Here is a 17,883-nt window from a genome sequence, read left to right on the forward strand (position 1 = left end):
AGCATAGACTGTAAAAAGAACAGACACTGCAAGAAATGTTGTCAACTGATAAAGATTTCTGTAGTCGATCTTTTGATTTTTAATGCTTAAAAAGTAAAAATAAAATAAAATACAATTCACAAATGTTTATTATTTTAGTGTCTGTGCCTGTAATGTGTTTTGTCGTTAGAATAAATTATTTATCAAAAATAATGAGTCTAATAATGAGCAATGGCTGCCTCCGGGGCGCTAGATGCCGCTGTGGCGACGACGGTTCGTATTGAGATAGTGAAGATACAAAGATGGCGGAGTCCGAGGAGCCTAAAGCGGGTTCTTGCACTTTTCTGTTCAAAAAATCAACTAAAAAATTCTCCGGACGAAAGAGAAAAGCGAGCAACAGCGATAAAGGTAATACTTACTATGTAATGTAACGGGTTTAATGTCTGAAATGACATAATACGTCGCGCTGGCTACGCCGTAGTAGCTTCATCAACTGGAAAGGAAACGACATAAACTAGCTCTGTTGTTGTTGTTCTCCTTGTTATGTGTTTTTAATTATATTTGTTACCTACCTGATTCATTAACGTCGCCATTACTGACAAATACACGAGAATAACCTACGAAGATGGTGATGTGACCTATAAAGTTGAGAAATTGTCATGCGGCATTTGATTTACCTCGTAATTCTCATGGATAATCCCTATCAGGCCAGCGGTTGCTACTAGTAACTAGATTAAACTAACGTTACACTACCTGAAGTGCACTGATCTAAATTATGGAACTACTTGTGTTCTACAGCCGTTAGTTCTGACCAATTTGGATGTATCACTCCGCTTTACTGGTGTTCCAACAACTGTTAATCAACGGTCGTTAGACCAAAGATACTTTCTTTAGCATGCGCCTTCATCCATCCATCCATCCAGTCATCTAATCATCTATCATCTAAACGAATTTAAACAAAACTTATTCAAGTGCACCGAACACAAGTATGTGGAACTAGTTTGTTTATGACATGGAGAATAATTTGATTGAATGAGAGACCTTTAACTACACGTATCACTCCGCCTTACATGTGTTCATTGACCGAGAATAACCCATTATGTAGAAGATAAATATATTTATATAAATACCATTTGAATTAAACTTTGTATGGTTGTAAGACGAGGATTAAGAGAAAAAAAATAACCCTAGAAATAAAACATAAAATGATAATCAATTGCTTCTTGTTACTATTAACAAATATGGCGCTCTGTATTTGCCATGTTGGAGCACATCATCCTGACTTGATGGAAATAATGTGTATTTTCTTTTTTCAGATGGCAGCAGTGAGGAGGAGCAGAGCTCTGTGGTGCGCAGAAACAAGAAAGGCGGTCGGGTTAACCCCATGATTCAAAAGGTACCACTGTAATATTCTCAACATCATATTTTTATTTTATTAAATTGTGAGATGAACCATATTGTTATTGTCTTGTCCAGTCAAAGAAAGTGGAGAAAGACACTGTAACTTCCGACGAGAGCGAAGAGGAAAAAGAAGCCAAGAAGGTCACCGTTGCCTACAAGTCCACACGATCAGCGGTGAGTTGAGACTGTTTTCTGATATGACCTCCCTCAGTGGACAGTTACAGGAAGGATGGTTTAAATCTGACCTGAAGGACTCACCTTTCTGCCGATCTTCTGTCCAAAACAGAAACCAGAGGGACCAGAGGACATGGGAGCAACAGCTACATATCAGCTGGACACAGAGAAGGACAATGATGCCCAGGCCATTTTTGAGAGGAGTCAGAAAATCCAAGAGGTAAAAGATGAAATGATGTCAGTCTTAAACAATTACTGACTGTGTTTTGTTTAATTTGTGTTGAGTTTCTTTTAACCTTTTCTCTCCTCCACCAGGAGCTGACAGGCAAAGAGGACGATAAAATCTACCGTGGGATGAACAACTATCAAAAATTCATCAAACCCAAAGACACCACCATGGGTAACGCCTCCTCCGGCATGGTCCGGAAAGGACCGATCCGAGCCCCTGACCACCTGAGAGCCACGGTCAGGTGGGACTACCAGCCGGACATCTGCAAAGACTACAAGGAGACCGGCTTCTGTGGCTTTGGAGGTGGATATATAAGCTTTGCACCAGTTTAAAATATTAAATTCAGCTGTTATAAATGAAAAAATCTTGGCAACTAATACCAGTGTTTTCCTCTCCTGCTCTCAGACAGCTGCAAGTTCCTCCACGACAGGTCGGACTACAAACATGGCTGGCAGATCGAGAGGGAGCTGGAGGAGGGCAGATACGGAGCCAATGGTGAGTTCAGGAGGAGTTCACGTCTTTTAGTTGTTGTTTTATCTGTGTCAGCATTTCCTTAACACCACCGTGTCGACACGTAGATGACGAGAACTACGAGGTGAGCAGCGACGACGAGGACATGCCCTTCAAGTGCTTCATCTGCAGGGAGTCTTTCAAGAATCCCATCATCACAAAGTGAGTCTCTCCTCTTCCTCACCTCTGTGCAGAACATTTTGTTACCTTTTGTTCATCACTGTGTGCAGTGTGTTGACCCGTCCGTTGTCTCCCAGGTGCAGGCACTATTTCTGTGAGGTCTGTGCTCTGCAGCACTACCGCAAGTCCAAGCGCTGCTACGTATGCAACACGCAAACCAACGGTGTCTTCAACCCGGCTAAAGGTAAGAAGGATCTGACGCTGTAGCTTCTGACAAATGGTAAAGAGTTCCTTCAGTCATGTTTTATATTATTTACCTTTTTATTTTTTTATCTAGAATTGATCGCAAAGATGGAGAAACGCCAAGCTGCAACAGACCAACCGCCTTCAGATGAGGAAGATTAGCAGCATCTGAACCTGTTAAACCTCCCTCCCCCCTCTGACCCTGTCTGTATCTGTCTGTGTACATTTGGAATAAAATAACATTTTCTAGAAGCTTCACCGACTCGTTGTGTGTGTGTGGCCCATTAACAGGAAAAAAAACATTAAAGTGAACAATGTTTATTATTGTTAAAGGTCAAGAAGTTTGACATTTGCAACACTTTGCTTTGTCCTCACTTTTGAAATACATGCAGACAAAACAAGCACCAATGTAACATTCACTTTTGACATAAGTAACATCACGCCCAGAGTAACTTGAAGGAAATGCAGACCTCTATGCTCTGAAGGTTAAAACTCAAACATGTGTTTTGTTTTTTACTTAAAGGGATAGTTCAACATTTTTGGCAAATTCACCCATTGCCATAATCCCTATAGTTTTAGGAGTAGGTTCATTACCTTTTAATTGTTGGTGCAAGCTGTTTTTAGATCAGCGGTGCAGGGACGTGAGCTGCTCAGCTAACGCAACGGAGGCTCATGGTATTTCTACGTTGCCTTCATCAAACTAAAAACACAATCCAACAACTCCAAAACGCTCTGGTGGACGAGTTGTGACCTGCACATTCACCACACTATGAGATAATCATCTATAATTATATAACATTATGACATAAGCAAATACTCGGAACTACTTGCGATTTTGAAATCACTCCGCCCAGCAGCCGTGTCTGAAATGTAGTTCCGGCTGCATTTGCCTCGGAAACAACTCTGTCTCGTAATGTTACATGATTATTTCATAACGTGGTGAATGTGCAGGTCACAACTTGTCCACCAGAGGGTTTTGGAGTTGTCGGATTGTGTATTTGATGAGTTTGGTGAGGAAAAGTGCCGTGCAGAAGAGCTCACGTCTCTGCTCCACCGATCTAAAAAACAACATGCACCGATAATTAACGGTCATGAACCTACTCCTAAAACTACAGGGATTATTTATTGCGATGGGCGAATTTGCCAAAATGTTGGAACTATCCCTTTAACCTCTGTGCAGCAAAAGTGACATGTGAAGCATGAGATGATGATGATGTGGTTCACACGGTAACGCAGGCAGAGAGCGAAGAGATGCATGTACACGCTGTTTGTCTGTTTGTTTGTTTTGTTGACCCTCAGGATGAAGTTGACGCCCTCCATCTGGTGTGGAGGGCCCGTCTGTGTGTGTGTGTGTGTGTGCGCACGCCCTTCACGGTGGTCTCGCTGAGCAGATGGGCCACATTGGGCGGCGGTGGCGGCCATGTTCCAACAAGAGGTAGAGAATCCCCTCTGAATATTCAGTAGCAGCTTCCCCACTGATGTGAAGGTTTGGGCTACATCTACATCCATGAACCGAGAGGAGTGATGCTGAGTTTTGGCTCCAGGGGGGAGGGGCTTATTGTGTTGTATATGTATGTGTGTGTGTGTGTGTTTGTTTAGGAGAAACAGGCCATCAGTGCAGTGCAAAAAGTCTGTGCATATCTAGAGACCGAAAGCGTGCAGGAGAGACATCGAAAAAAGAGGCAAGATGGCTGCTGGCTTTTTAACCTCTGACCGAGAACAACGACTTCCGTTTCAGTTTCAGACAAAGTTGTGTTATTTACAAAGGGAACCATTACAAAAAGCAGACGTGTCGTCTCTCCTCAGAGGGTCTCCCCATTAGTCGTGGTCCTACACGCGTCTCCCCTCGTTTCCTCGCTCGGTGCTCCACTGTCAGAAGTCCCAGTCGTCCACGTCCAGGTGGCTCAGCCCCGACTCCAGACTGGCCAGGCCGGAGGGAGAGTCCTGAGGCCGCGAGCCGTCGTAGCTGGTGATGGGCGACACGGGCCGCAGCAGCTCGGGCAGCGCCTCCGAGGGATGACGCTTGATCTGAGGGACGGGGAGGTAAAAAAAAAAAACAGGCTGAGAAAACAGTTCGTGATCGACTGTGGCAACAATATCTGATGTTTTACACACCTGTTTGAAGAAGGGGTGACCTATGAGGGTGGTGGCAGAAGGTCTGAGGGGAAACAAGAAGAAAAACAATGAGCATCCTTCTTTTACAGCGTGTTTTATTAAATATTAAAGGAGACATATTATGTTGTTCCATATTTTAGAACATCCTGACAATGTTATGATGTTATATGTAGAAGATGCTAGAGTCCCATTGGCTCCATCCCTAATGCTACCTGGGCTGCCTCCTCAACACAGTAACGCACCAACACTTAAAACATTCAACTGCTCTCAACTGTGATTTTTTCTTTCATTGAATTGTGTTTTTAACTGTTTTTAATGAAATCTGTTTCTTTTTAAAGTGAGCCGAAGGCGATTTTCCACCATGGTGGACAATAAAGATTTATTGTATTGTATTGTATTGTATTGTATGTCCATGCTGAACCTTTGCAAAGTTGCCCAACATGAGCTATAGCTGTCCTGCCGTAATCCACATTAGATTTCACACGGTTTCCAGTCTTTCTGAACACTCGGTAACGAGATCTCCGCGAGATTTGCGCAAAATCTGAAGTCAGGTTTCACCGTCCAATAAGGACACACCAACGACGCCCGCCCCCAACTGACATCTATACGGAGAATCGCAACAGTTTTCCTTTCCCAAGGAAGATGAAAACCGTAGGTCAGACTCGAACCTCGTAGGTGGTCATGTTTGTAAAGCCGACCGGTTTGTATTTAACAATCAAAGGTAAACGAGTTTCACAAAGTGGAGTTTTTGGAGCTGAAAATCGTGCAGAACTACTGTAGGTGTTCAAAACTGACACAATGGCCACTTCCCTTTTCATTTACCCATAGTTATTTAGTTATTCAATTTATTTATTTATCTTTTATTTAGTTTATTGTATAATATTTATTTTTCTTTCTCTCTTAGAGACCCTAATTTGGGTAGTACTGTTTACGTTTGAAAAAAATGCACAAAGATGCAAAGCGATTGGAAAGATTGATTGTGCATGTGAAGGCGATGAAAGAAGCTTTGCAATTAAGTATATATATTAAAAACAACTGACACGATGGTAGGCAAAAAGCAGTAAAATATGCGTGACGTGGTGGAGGAGGAAAACACCGACCTCTTCTCGGGGTCTCGCTGCAGACACAGCTCGACGAAGGCGTGGAAGTGTGGGGAGAAGGTCCGGTTGTAGGGGTGACCCCCCGACGACTGCGACGGCTCTCCGTTGGAGTGTCGGGCCCCTCCGGCTCCCGGACCCTCGCAGATCCCGGAGTCGGCCCCGGAGCGGGACGGCTTCATGGACAGCTCGTCGGGGGGGATGGTGGTGGTGTCCAGCAGACACGGCACCGTCCCGTTCAGCTTCTCCAGCAGCATCTGTGCAAAGGAGCAGATTTAGTACGGATGGTTTTTTACTTTATATTTATTAATGTACAGTTTATTTTTATATCTATGATCGTCCCCCCCATCACCTGTGTAGCCGGCATGTCTTTGAAGGGGACGTGTCCGTTGGCCAGTTCGCAGGCCGTGATGCCGAGGCTGTAGATGTCTGACCGGGAGTCGTAGCCCTCCAGGTTCTGAGAAACACAATCACATACGACATGAACCATGACTTCCTGTTTCACTAAGACCCTTTTTTGTTGCTTATGTTTATTTTCTATCCTATTTCCTTTTGTTTTTGATTAATAACAGCAGGAAACAATGTGGCATCTGACCATTTTGTGTGTGGACACAATATGCAAACTGCAAAGAACCAGATGGTCGAGAGAGAAAGATGATGAGTGACAATGTCGCCTTTTATGATGAACAAAGGCTTTCTTTTTGTTTCTGTTCAGGTTAGAGCTTCATGTCTGTTTGAACCTCTGTGTGTTGCCTGGTTATAAGATTCAATTCAATTCAACTTCATTTAAAAAGCCCATTTCATGCACAATCAGGCAGAATCAATGTGCTGTACAACAGGTATAGAATATACTTACAATAAAAACAATCATAAAATCAATTAGAAATCAATCAGAAAGTGCAAGTTAACAATCATATGTATGCTATCTTCATCACACACACACACACCTAAACTTGTACATGCACACACACAACTCAACTTGCTGTTGAAAAAGATGACATTTTTAATCTGTTTTTAAAAGTGGCTACTGATGTGGCTTCACTACACTCTGGATGTGCATGAGCCTTTTTCTTTGTTCTTCACTACAAAATGATAATAAATAAAGTTATATTAATAATGCTGCTCTTTGCTTTTACATGGAGAATCCCGTGTGGGTAAAGCAGTCACCTGTTGCAGCACCTCGGGGCTGAGCCAGGGCAGCACCTTGACGCTGTACTGAGGGAAGTCGTGAACCACCTTGGCTCTCTGGCCGTGACGGATCAGGCTGAAGATGCTCCTCAGACCCGACATGCAGACCTGTCCGTCCCCTGAGATCAGCACGTGGCTGGCCTTCACACTCCTGCACACAAAACACACACACAGTCAAGACACAATCAGGCCGTATGGATCTTTTGAGTTTTTATCTTCTAATGTCTATTATTACTATATTATGTGTATATATGCATATATTTTCTAACTCATTCCACTTTTATTTATGTATGTATACATTCTGTGTTAGGTGTATGTGTAACTTATATCATCTTTTGTAACATTAGACATTACATTAGGTTTAGGTAGGTATTCATTATTTAGGGAGAGGGGGTGAGAGTCTATAAGTTTAACTTCTTCTCACTCCTTTTCGAATATGAATTTCTATATCTCATGTAAAATGTTTTGTCTTATCGTCTTTGTTTTTAATATATATATATATATATATATATATACACATACATATATATATATATATATATATATATATACATATATATATAAAAATAAACTTCAATCAAATCAATTTTAATTATCTGATCATCTTTTATTATTACATTGTTCTTATTTTATTTCTCCTATACCTGGTTTATCTGCTTTTGCTTTTTTACACCCATGTGTTGAATATCTATTCCATAATATTTTTATGTAATCTTTTGTCATGATATCAGACTGATTTGTTATTGCTTTAAAAGGAAACAATACAAAAAGTATGAATGGAAAAAAAAGAAAAAAGAGAGACAATCAGGCACAATTTGCGGTGCATTGAACCCTCAGGGCCACCGTACTGACGCCGGTCTCTGTGGTGTGTCTTACCGGTGCACGTATCCCATGTGGTGGATGTACTGCAGAGCTTTCAGCATGCCCAGTAAAATGTAGGCGATGGTCAGCTCGCTCATCCCGTCAGTGAAGTAAGAGCAGATCAGATCTCTGGCCGACCCTGAAAAACGACCAGACACAGATCATCGTGATGAGGAAGGTGCTCGTCAACTGTTCATTCATACACTTAAAAGACACAGCGACAGTTTAAGGCCACGGTTCCTCACCATAAGCCATGAAGGGGGTGATGACCCACAGCTCGTTTCCAGCTATGAAGACGCTCTTGTAGGGCAGAATACTGTGGTGGTGGAACAGCTTGGACACGTGGAGTTCACCCTGAGACGAGAGGAGGAGAGGAAATGACAGCTGATTATGTGAAGACGACGACAGGCAGAGGAGATGATTCTGGATCTAATCTGGCACGGGGAACTTAATTAGAGCGCACACACACACACACACACACACACACACACACACACACACACACACACACACACACACACACACACACACACACACACACACACACACACACACACACACACACACACACTGTGGGTTACGTAAGGTTTCCAAATGAAGCAGTGAGATGAAAGAGATGGGGAGTTGTTTGATTCAGTAACAGAAGCAGAGCAGACCTGCAGGTAGGTGACCATGTCGTTGGTGCACGACTCCAGGTCGATCCGTCGGATGGCCACGTGTTCCCCCGTTGGTCTGTACCGACCCAGGTTCACCGTCATCAAGTCGTCTAAACCTCGGCCTGAAACACACACCATAAAAAAAAGAATAATACATATAATACAGCGGAGTATTAGAGCCACATCGAATAAAAACATTTTTCACAGACTTTAAGAATAAAGTCATAGTTTTATGGGAATAAAGTCATAATATTACGAGACTTTAGTGCCAGTTTTAGGAGAAAAAGTGATAAATTCACAAGAATAAAGCTGTAATTGTACCAGTAAGATGATACAATAGGCTGCTCTACTTAAAGGTGTACAGAAAAGAAAATTGAATTTGAGCCCACTTTGGGTGATAAAATTAATGTGATAACTCATCTTTCAGACGTTGTAGGCCAAACTTTGTGCAAAATTCTATTTTTGAGTAAATCCGGGATGAAAGTGTGTATTTTTTTTTTCGCATTGGATAATGCAGGCGCACGGATTATACGTCAGCCTGTACACGATTCATCAGCCACTGATATTGGATCCGTAATCCGTCATTCAACGTCTGAGACACGCACACACACATGGAGCTCGGGCTCACCCCAAGCTTTGAATATCCCGCCCGCTCGATAACGACCAATCAAATTCGTTCTCCTCACTCGGGTAAACTCGTGTTGCAGCTCGTGACAACTCGGCGCGACAAACAGGACAAACGGCCATTTCTGTACACCTTTAAAATGGAAGTAGGTCTAAACAAAACAGGCCAGAGTGCAACACACAATAGATGCATTTTCTTGCACATTCTTTTCAAAGTCCTACAAGATACTGATGACAATGTGGTGCTGATGAGCCAAAAGATTAACTATCTCCTTGTTTGTGAAACCTATACTGACGTACAACTTTACGAAATGCTCCACGGCCTCATTTTAACACCTTTCCTCTAAAATAACAGGTTAGAATATTATGACTTTATTCTCTTAATATTATAACAAACAAGGAGATCGTTCATCTTTTGGCTCATCAGCACCACATTGTCATCAGTATCAGGACTTTGAAAAGAATATGCAAGAAAATGCATCTATTGTGTTTTGCACTCTGGCCTGTTTTGTTTAGACCTACTTCCACTTTAAGTAGAACAGCCTATTATATCCTCTTACTGGTACAATTACAGCTTTTTTCTCGTAAATTTACAACTTTTTCTCCTAAAAGTGGCACTTTCTTCTTGTAATATTATGACTTTATTCTCATAAAACTATGACTTTTTTCTCAAAGTCTGTGAAAAAATGTTTTTCTCCATGTGGCTCTAATACTCTGTCATATTATAAACTATAAACTAAAATAATCAAACTCGTCAGTCTAGAAACAAATAGTGGTGAGGTACCGATGGGTGTGAGCAGCTCGTAGGAGCCGCTGTCGGGGAGGAAGCTGCCCATGGTGTCCCGACGAGGGAGCGAGGTCAGACTCTCCTGACTGTCCTCATGGGCCTGGAGGAGGAGGAGAGGAAACAGGAGCAGGTTAAGATCAGATATTAACAGTGTGTGTCTACAGACGTGTGTGTTTGGACTTGTGTGCGACATAGATCAGCAGTGTGTTATCAAGGTGCGTTAGCGTGACCTTTCACACTCATCACAAAGAGACAAAAACAAACTGAAATTCGAAGATATTAGTTACTCAAACCATCACAGCAAAGAATTGAAAGTCTGTACTCCAGAAATTAAAATACGGTATATTATTTTTAAAATGGGACAGTTATATGGATCTGTTTGTAAAACTGTGAAGCAGATATGTGGGTTCTCTCTGAGGACATACCGTTGATTTAATCAATGCAGCTCCACAAAGTGTGGTTCTGCAAGTGCGTCGACAAATCATTTGAAAAACAGCACAAAGTGGCTGAAAAGATGGGAATAGAAAAACATAGGTAATGTTTTTAAATGTTCAAAAACAGAGTAATATATATATATATATATAAAAATTATTAAAAAGTTAAAAACTTTGTGGTTGAGTGGTTAGAGTACATCCCATGTTAGCATCGCCTGAAGCAGTGATCGCCTTCTCAAACCCCAACCTAGACAAATCTTTACTGCATGTCATTCCCACAGTCTCTCCTCACCGTCCTACTGGATGGAGGCTTAAAAAAACCTCTAAAAACTGGTCACAAATATGTTTGCGCTTTGGTTGTAGCCAGCTGCACCACTCTGCATTCTCTATGTGCACTAAAAGATATAGAAGATCCTTTTTACCTACAGCCAATCAGGCTTTTTAATTCTGCAAACGGTAGATGAGCTGACAGACAAATTAATTTCCCTTTGGCGATTAATAAAGTCATTCGTATTTGTAAAAGATTACAAAACATACATGACAAAAACTAGAATAAACAAACTGATAGCAGGTTAGGAGAGTGAAAAAGAAACAGATTGAAGAAAAAAAATGTCCTCCATATTGTTACAGGATGTATTTAGGAGGAAGCCAGTGGCAGTGAGGACTCCTGAGCTCCATCAGTTTAACATTGACATCATGATGGAGATGGACGGACTGCAGCAGCAGCAGCAGCAGCAGCAGCAGCAACAGCAACAAGCTGTGAGGAGGCAAATGAGGGGCGAGCTGCATGAGGACTTGTGTTGTTTCCATGGTGACCAGAGCAGCGAGCGGAGACATAAAAAGAGTCAGAATTAGCTCCTCGGTTGAGTTTAATTGTTGTTGAGACACACACACACCTGAAAACATCCTCACCCGCTCTGATCAGCGTCTGCAGCGACAAGTCAACCTGCACGGCCATGTGAGTATTGATCTGATCACAAGTGGCACACACACACATCTCCAGTGTGATCAGATTAACCCTCCTGTTGTCCTTCTGGGTCAAATTGACCCAATCTGTTCCCTTCTTTCTTTCTTTCCTTCCTTCCTTCCTTCCTTCTCTTTGTCCTTACTTCTTCCTTCCTCTTTTGATCCAACTGACCATCTGTTCCCTATACCTCCATCTTTCTTTCCTTCCCTTTTCCCTTCCTTCTTTCCCCACTTTTTCCTTCCTTGAATGAATCTGTTCCCTCCCTCCATCTTTCTTTCTTTCCTTCCTTCCTTCCTTCCTTCCTTCCTTCCTTCTTCTTCCTTCCTTGAACGAATTTGTTCCCTCCCTCCCTTCCTTCCTTCCTGACCCAATTAACCCAATCTGTCCCCTCCCTCCTTCTATCTTTCCTTCCTTTTCCCCTTCCTTCTTTCCTCCCATCTTTCCCTTTGTCCTTCCTTCCTTCCCTTCGCCCTTACTTCTTCCTTCCTTTTTGACCCAATTGATCCAATCTGTTCCCTCCCTCCTTCTATCTTTCCTTCGTTTTTCCCTTCCTTCCTTCCCTTTGTCCGTCCTTCCTTGACCCAGGAGGACAACAGGAGGGTTAAAAGGGAAGGGAGGAGGGAAGGAGGAGAGGGGGGGTCACCGTGCATTGCCAAAGCCGCCCCCCCCATCAGCCATCACACAGCCGCTGTGACGCTGCAGCAAAACCAGCACAGACGCAAACACACAGAAACCTCACGGCACGGCACGGTGTCCTCTCAGACTCAAAAGTGAAGCAACTGAAAAAAAGTCACCAAAACAAACTCCACGCAGCCGACCAATCAGAGCACGACGTGTCATCATCATCAACTCAGACAGGACCAGTGGTGGAGAGAGGAGGAGGAGTGACCTTCCTCTTCCTCTCTCTCTAACAGAAGCGGTGGTGGTGGTGAACAGCGTCCAACTCCAACCCAACACACTCATGCATGAGGAGGACATGTGCAGCAAAGCCTCGGGCGTTGGTGGATTCAACTAGATCTATAATCGCACACACACACGCACACACATGCATGCCGCAGCCACACACACACACACACACACACAAAGGCCGAATGGGGGGAGGAGGAAGAGGAAGATGATGGTGATAATGATGATGATGATGATGCAGTGACAGGAGTACCACACTTACTTTCCTGTGAGAGAATCCCTGAGCTTGCTCTGGGGTAGAAAAACCACATCAATGACACAGAGACATGTACACACACACATGTAAACACACACATACACACACACACAGAAGAGAAGGATCTGTGTTTAGAGCAGCTCTTGCACTAGGAAGCAGACTGATGCATGCTGCGACCTCTGTCTGCTTTCCACCGTCACTAACAGGATTTTTTTTTTTGCAGCGTTCATCAAAACAGAGCGTTGTCATCAGATCTTGTGGGAACATGATTAAAACTGAGGCTGCGAATAAATGAATTCTGTTTAGATCTGCATAAAAATCTTAATTAGAAATGTTCCCATCAGAGCAAATGATAAAAAAAAACACAGGCTAATAATACTCTGAGCTAAACTCAGCAGGTTCTTTCTAAATATTATGAAAGGCAATGAGAGCAACAGAGACGATACACCGAGACAAACATGCAACACTGAGCGGTGAGCAGCCAGCACGGAAATGAAAATGAGACAAAGTGTGCAAATAATACAAAATAAAAATAAAACACAAAATCCACTCGAGAATATTTAAATGATCCAAAAACAATAACCAAAGCACAGCCATGAATGAACTAACTCAAAGACGAAGGCGTCAACTGCAACTCACAAACTGTCACATACACTACAGCTCTTATACAGTCTTCACGTAAAAACAGGACAAATCCACCACCAGTAATAAATAAAGAGACATTTTGGAGACAAATCTACAAACACAAGCTCAAACAGCCCATTTAAACAACTAGATGGGTCATAAAAGCACCTTGAGGCCTATTTCTAATGAGTATGATTTCAGGAAAATGTATTTGTCTGTAAAACGGCCGACATAATTATTTATTTGCCTCTCTAAAAAAAATATAGCCCATAAAATTAGTCCCAAATTAATGTTCGCTATGTCAAGAGTGTAGATCTACCCCGAGCCGCCTGCAGACCGGTTCTCCACATCACACAGCAGCAGAATTCAGCCTGAAACAACTGCAAACATTTATTCACTAGAAATTCTATACGACTTAATTACTGCAGATGAAAGCGAGGCTGCTGGTCTGGGCTGCGTGTTCTCCTCTGCACATTTCACTGCATATAATCATATAACTGATGAAATGTGTCAGTTGGGTAGAAGTGAGATAAAATGTGTGTGTGTGTGTGTGTGTGTGGGGGGGGGGGGGGTCATGCATCCAGCTGATAACGCTATACGTGTTTCTTTAATCGACTGAATTACAACCTGACCTGAACTTCAGACGCGCTTTAGTGCTCGTTAGGAATTCAATAAGCTGTGAATCCTGCAAAACCAGTTAACGCCCTCATAACAAATCACAAATAACCACGAGAACTTCTGCATGAGGAACTAACAAAGGCTCCGTGCACTAAACGAAAAAGTTCTCTCTCGCTTTCAGTTGCTAAAAATAAAGAGGACTTAGTAAAGGGACTAGATTGCATTTCTTCCTCTTATCCTGTAGAGTTTACTTTATTTTATTATTTATAAAATAGGTCATATTAGTGTGAGTGCACATGTAATGGATTCTTCTTGAACTGAGAACTGAGAAAAACACACATATGCTCTTTGTTATTCAGCTCATATAGTATATATCAGGGGTCGCGTTAACCGGATATTTTCCGTCATTGACCGTTTTTTTAAAACGGTGACGGAAAAATTTTGAGGCCATCCGTCATTTTGACAGATTGCAATTCACACCCATGGCCGTCTGGCCATGTGCATTTGTTTACAATGAAGCCGGCGGATAATCAATACATGGAGCGGTGGATAACGATATAAAACATATACAATGTCACAAAGTAACTACGTGAGAATTAGATTAAAAAAGAAAACCTCACAGCTGGCTGGTGCGGTCAGTAGAAAACGCTGTAGTACATACCCCAGGCCTGTGTGGAGCGTGTGTGGCGCTGTTAGTGCTGCCACACAAACACCAACAACAGAGAAGAAGACAGAAAGCTTCCCCGCAGTATTCAAACTCCTTCAAGTGGATTAAATGTTGACTGGGAGTCGTGTCAGTGCAAATATGACGGTCGATAATGATTTAACGGGCGAGATTTAGCTGCAGTGTCCGAGGGACCGACAGTAGTCAGCTGTTAAGTTACGTAGCTGTAGCTACACAGCGGTGTGTCTCGGTACAGGTAGAGCGGTGGGGGCAGGACATCACCGTTTCACACACTCGCCGCGCACAACTCTTCTAAAGGTAACGTTAAGCCTTCTTTTAATGTATTTTGCCCGCCGTGGTATTGTTTATAACACGTAAAGCTGAGTGGGTCTTGTCCTGTCTGAATTTGTGCTGCATCTGGCTGTGTGGTCTATAGCTTCAGTTGTTTCAGTGATGCGCAATGGCTGCGTGCGTGCGTGCGTAAAAGAGAGATGAGAGGCAGAGAGAGAGAGAGAGAGAGAGAGAGAGAGAGAGAGAGAGAGAGAGAGCTAACGCCAGTGCACTATGCGATGTCTATGTGAAAACGTGCTCCTTTGGATGTTTTGGTATAACACATGGGTTAGCATGTTGATTGTTGACAGAAAACTGATGTCATCATCAGGTATTTACGTTGTATTTAGATGTTGAGTGGCAGAAAGTGACCCCCGCATTCACTGATGACCCAAGGTTAGATGTGCTCTGACGCAGACTCTGCTCCGGAGCATTCTCTGTTCAATTTGTTTGGACTTGATATGAATTATACATGAATTAAAATTGAATGCTATTGAATATGGCATTATTATCATTTAAAAAAAATTAAAGTGACCGGTAAAAATAGATTATGACGGAATTTTTATGACCCCGTCAGTCAAAATGACCGGCGACGAAAAAGTCTAGCGCAACCTCTGGTATATATATATATATATAACATGTATGCACCAGTTCTTCAGCTAAAAACCAGGTTTCCATGAGCAGAAAGTTCTGTTTAAAATCACAACCAACTGCCTGATTGAAACAAATTATTTGTTTAACCACAACAATAATCTCCACCACAGGGAGAAATCAGATTTAAAGGGTGTAACTTAAGGCAAATTAAAATATTAAAGAGCCAAAAACAAGTTAGACACAATCCTGTGACAGACAAGATAAACACACTGGACTTAGGAAAACAAGAAGAAGCATCAAATTAAAAGGCGCAGACGTTTTTTGTACGTAACAAGCTCTCACACAAGACGTTAATTAACAAGTTGTGCCTCCTGATAAAATAAACAGAAACAATGAGGCAGTAGCACTGAAGACAGGGAACAGAAGACTGACTGACTGACTGACTGGTTGTAGTTCAGGGCTGACGTCTAGAAGCAGAGCAAAGCGACTACTCAGTCCGAGCAAAGCTGAATGTTGTTGCTCTGTCTCAGTGTGTGTAAGCAGCAGCAGCAGCAGCGGCTCACGAGTTGCCTTGAACCTCACCTCCAAACAACTCCAAATCCCGCAGGCTCTCCACACTCAATTTCTCAGATACCCAACGCTGACAGACACACAGAGGGGGTTAATAAAAGACATGGAGAAGGAAAAAAAAGGAGAGAAAATGCAAAGGAAGAATAAGGAAAGTTTTCATAGAAACACAAAAATATGAACTTGTCAGTATGAATTTAACTAACTTTTACTGACAGTTAACTAACAGATTAAAGGGATTAAGGATTATTTCTCCTTGACCAAAAGCATAAACTCCAAGCATCAATTAAAAACATATGAGCATGAGCATCGATTTAATTCTGGGCCTTGGATTAGATTTTTAATCCTCCTCTGGGAAACTGGCCCTGAAAGCCTGTTTCTAAAATAAGATGTGCTCGGCAAACACTTACAAGAAAAGACATGGATCCTCTTGAGTGTGTTACATATGATGCTGAAAACACAGTCGAGGGATATCTGTGAAGAAATGCGAAATAAACTGTGAAAAAAAGAAGATGTGTCCCGCTAGGACTCCTGGTGATGGTTCAATTAGTATCTAACAATACGGCACAGTTATTCATAGCCCATAACTCTCCAGTATTCATCACTTTACTTTTAATTTATGTGCGTCTGACAAATATATATATAAAAAATTGAAATTGAATGTAGGAAGGTCCTAAATTGTGTTTTTTTTTCTATCATGAATTTCATCTTCTTGCTTTGTTTGCCTGTAAAAAATCTCAATACCTTTGTAGTTTTTAAAGTGGGTGTTAACTTTGACTATCGAACCTATACTTGAGTAATTTCTGACAGAATACTAACAATAAACTGAGTCATAGCAAATTAATTATTAATACCAACAATTATAATAATATTAAGATTATAGAATAACAACGAGTGGTATCAAATGAAAGTAATTATGGTTTGGCACATCACCAAACATATCAAGCTGCCTCGCCTCATTCAAACCATACACACAAATTATTATGATGACTAAACCTCGTCAACAAAGTGCAGTCTAGCAGCCAGATAATAATTAGTGCTGCTTTAATGCTGACTTCGTCTTTCATGCTGACTTTGGGGTTGAAACCGAACAATAACAATTGTGCAAAAAACATTTTCTGACTTGAAGCCGATGGGCACGAAGGAGTTTGAATAGACAGAAGAGAGAAAACCATCACATCACTTCAATAAACTGCAAAAAGTAGATTCGTCTCAAGCTGAGCTCATGTTGCTGCATGGCCGACACGCAAAACCTCCTTTCTGCAGGATTTTCTGGATTGCGGATTTCACCTTGGATGATGAGAACAGAGAAGGATACTCTCATTCAGTCTGTCTGCAAGATAGATGCATATATACAGTATATCAGATAGGAGGTTTTGCGTTTCGGCCATTGCCATGATGGAGGCGCAGGTTTAGCATCGGTAATTTACCGTTAGCTAAAACAGCTACCATGACTTATTTTTCACCAAGAAACTGCGTTATTTCAATGCATTAATAACTTACCAATATGAGGTATAGCGCATTAGTTCCCGGTTGCGGTATTACAGTATTTTAGGACCACTTATTTAGCTGCCCATCCTCCCCAGCGGAATGTTTTTGACAGCTCGCTGCTTTCTCTTGGCAGAACCGTCGCGTCGCGCACGGATGACGTCACCCACGGAAGGGAGAGAAACTTTGCGCGGTATTATTATTATTTTTATTTTTTTTTATTTTTTATCATTCCCATATTACTTATATACCGTATTGTATATTATGTATTTAATTAATTTGACCATTTTTGTCTTTGTATCATGTTTCATTTATACCTTTATCATGTCTTGAAATGTCTGTCCATTTGTCTTTTTTAAATAATATTTTCTTTAAATAATAAAAATAAAAATAAAGAAAAGAAGAAGAAAAAAAAGAAGCTTTGCGCGGTTGTACAAAACAAAAAAGCTGT

The 17,883-nt window shown here is 41.8% G+C and overlaps 2 protein-coding genes across 5 annotated transcripts; one reads left to right on the forward strand and one right to left on the reverse strand.

The window, feature by feature from the left end:
- The first annotated feature begins 274 nt into the window (after positions 1 to 274).
- On the forward strand, positions 275 to 2,914 carry rnf113a (ring finger protein 113A). The gene is made up of 9 exons (XM_083977210.1): positions 275 to 387; positions 1,296 to 1,375; positions 1,456 to 1,554; positions 1,667 to 1,774; positions 1,870 to 2,086; positions 2,189 to 2,278; positions 2,362 to 2,455; positions 2,551 to 2,657; positions 2,751 to 2,914. The coding sequence occupies exons 1-9, from the start codon at positions 282 to 284 to the stop codon at positions 2,816 to 2,818; spliced, it is 969 nt and encodes a 322-aa protein (XP_083833336.1). The 5' UTR covers positions 275 to 281; the 3' UTR covers positions 2,819 to 2,914.
- Positions 2,915 to 3,694: 780 nt separating this feature from the next.
- Positions 3,695 to 17,594, reverse strand: strada (STE20 related adaptor alpha). 4 transcript variants are annotated; one of them, XM_083976803.1, is made up of 13 exons: positions 17,448 to 17,594; positions 16,355 to 16,418; positions 15,960 to 16,017; positions 12,554 to 12,582; positions 9,982 to 10,084; positions 8,574 to 8,695; positions 8,163 to 8,271; positions 7,933 to 8,056; positions 7,036 to 7,207; positions 6,221 to 6,325; positions 5,872 to 6,125; positions 4,772 to 4,814; positions 3,695 to 4,684 (listed from the first exon to the last, which is right to left on the reverse strand). In XM_083976803.1, exons 2-13 carry the CDS (start codon positions 16,364 to 16,366, stop codon positions 4,529 to 4,531), a joined length of 1,287 nt encoding a protein of 428 aa, XP_083832929.1. In that variant the 5' UTR covers positions 16,367 to 16,418; positions 17,448 to 17,594; the 3' UTR covers positions 3,695 to 4,528. The 4 variants fall into 4 exon arrangements, with proteins under 4 accessions (XP_083832929.1, XP_083832930.1, XP_083832931.1 ...); XM_083976804.1 differs by lacking the exons at positions 12,554 to 12,582; positions 15,960 to 16,017; XM_083976805.1 differs by lacking the exons at positions 12,554 to 12,582; positions 15,960 to 16,017; positions 16,355 to 16,418 and having other exon boundaries at positions 17,448 to 17,573.
- Positions 17,595 to 17,883: the final 289 nt, after the last annotated feature.

This window comes from Trachurus trachurus (assembly GCF_905171665.1).
Source record: "Trachurus trachurus genome assembly, chromosome: 8".
Classification (NCBI taxonomy): Eukaryota; Metazoa; Chordata; class Actinopteri; order Carangiformes; family Carangidae; genus Trachurus; species Trachurus trachurus.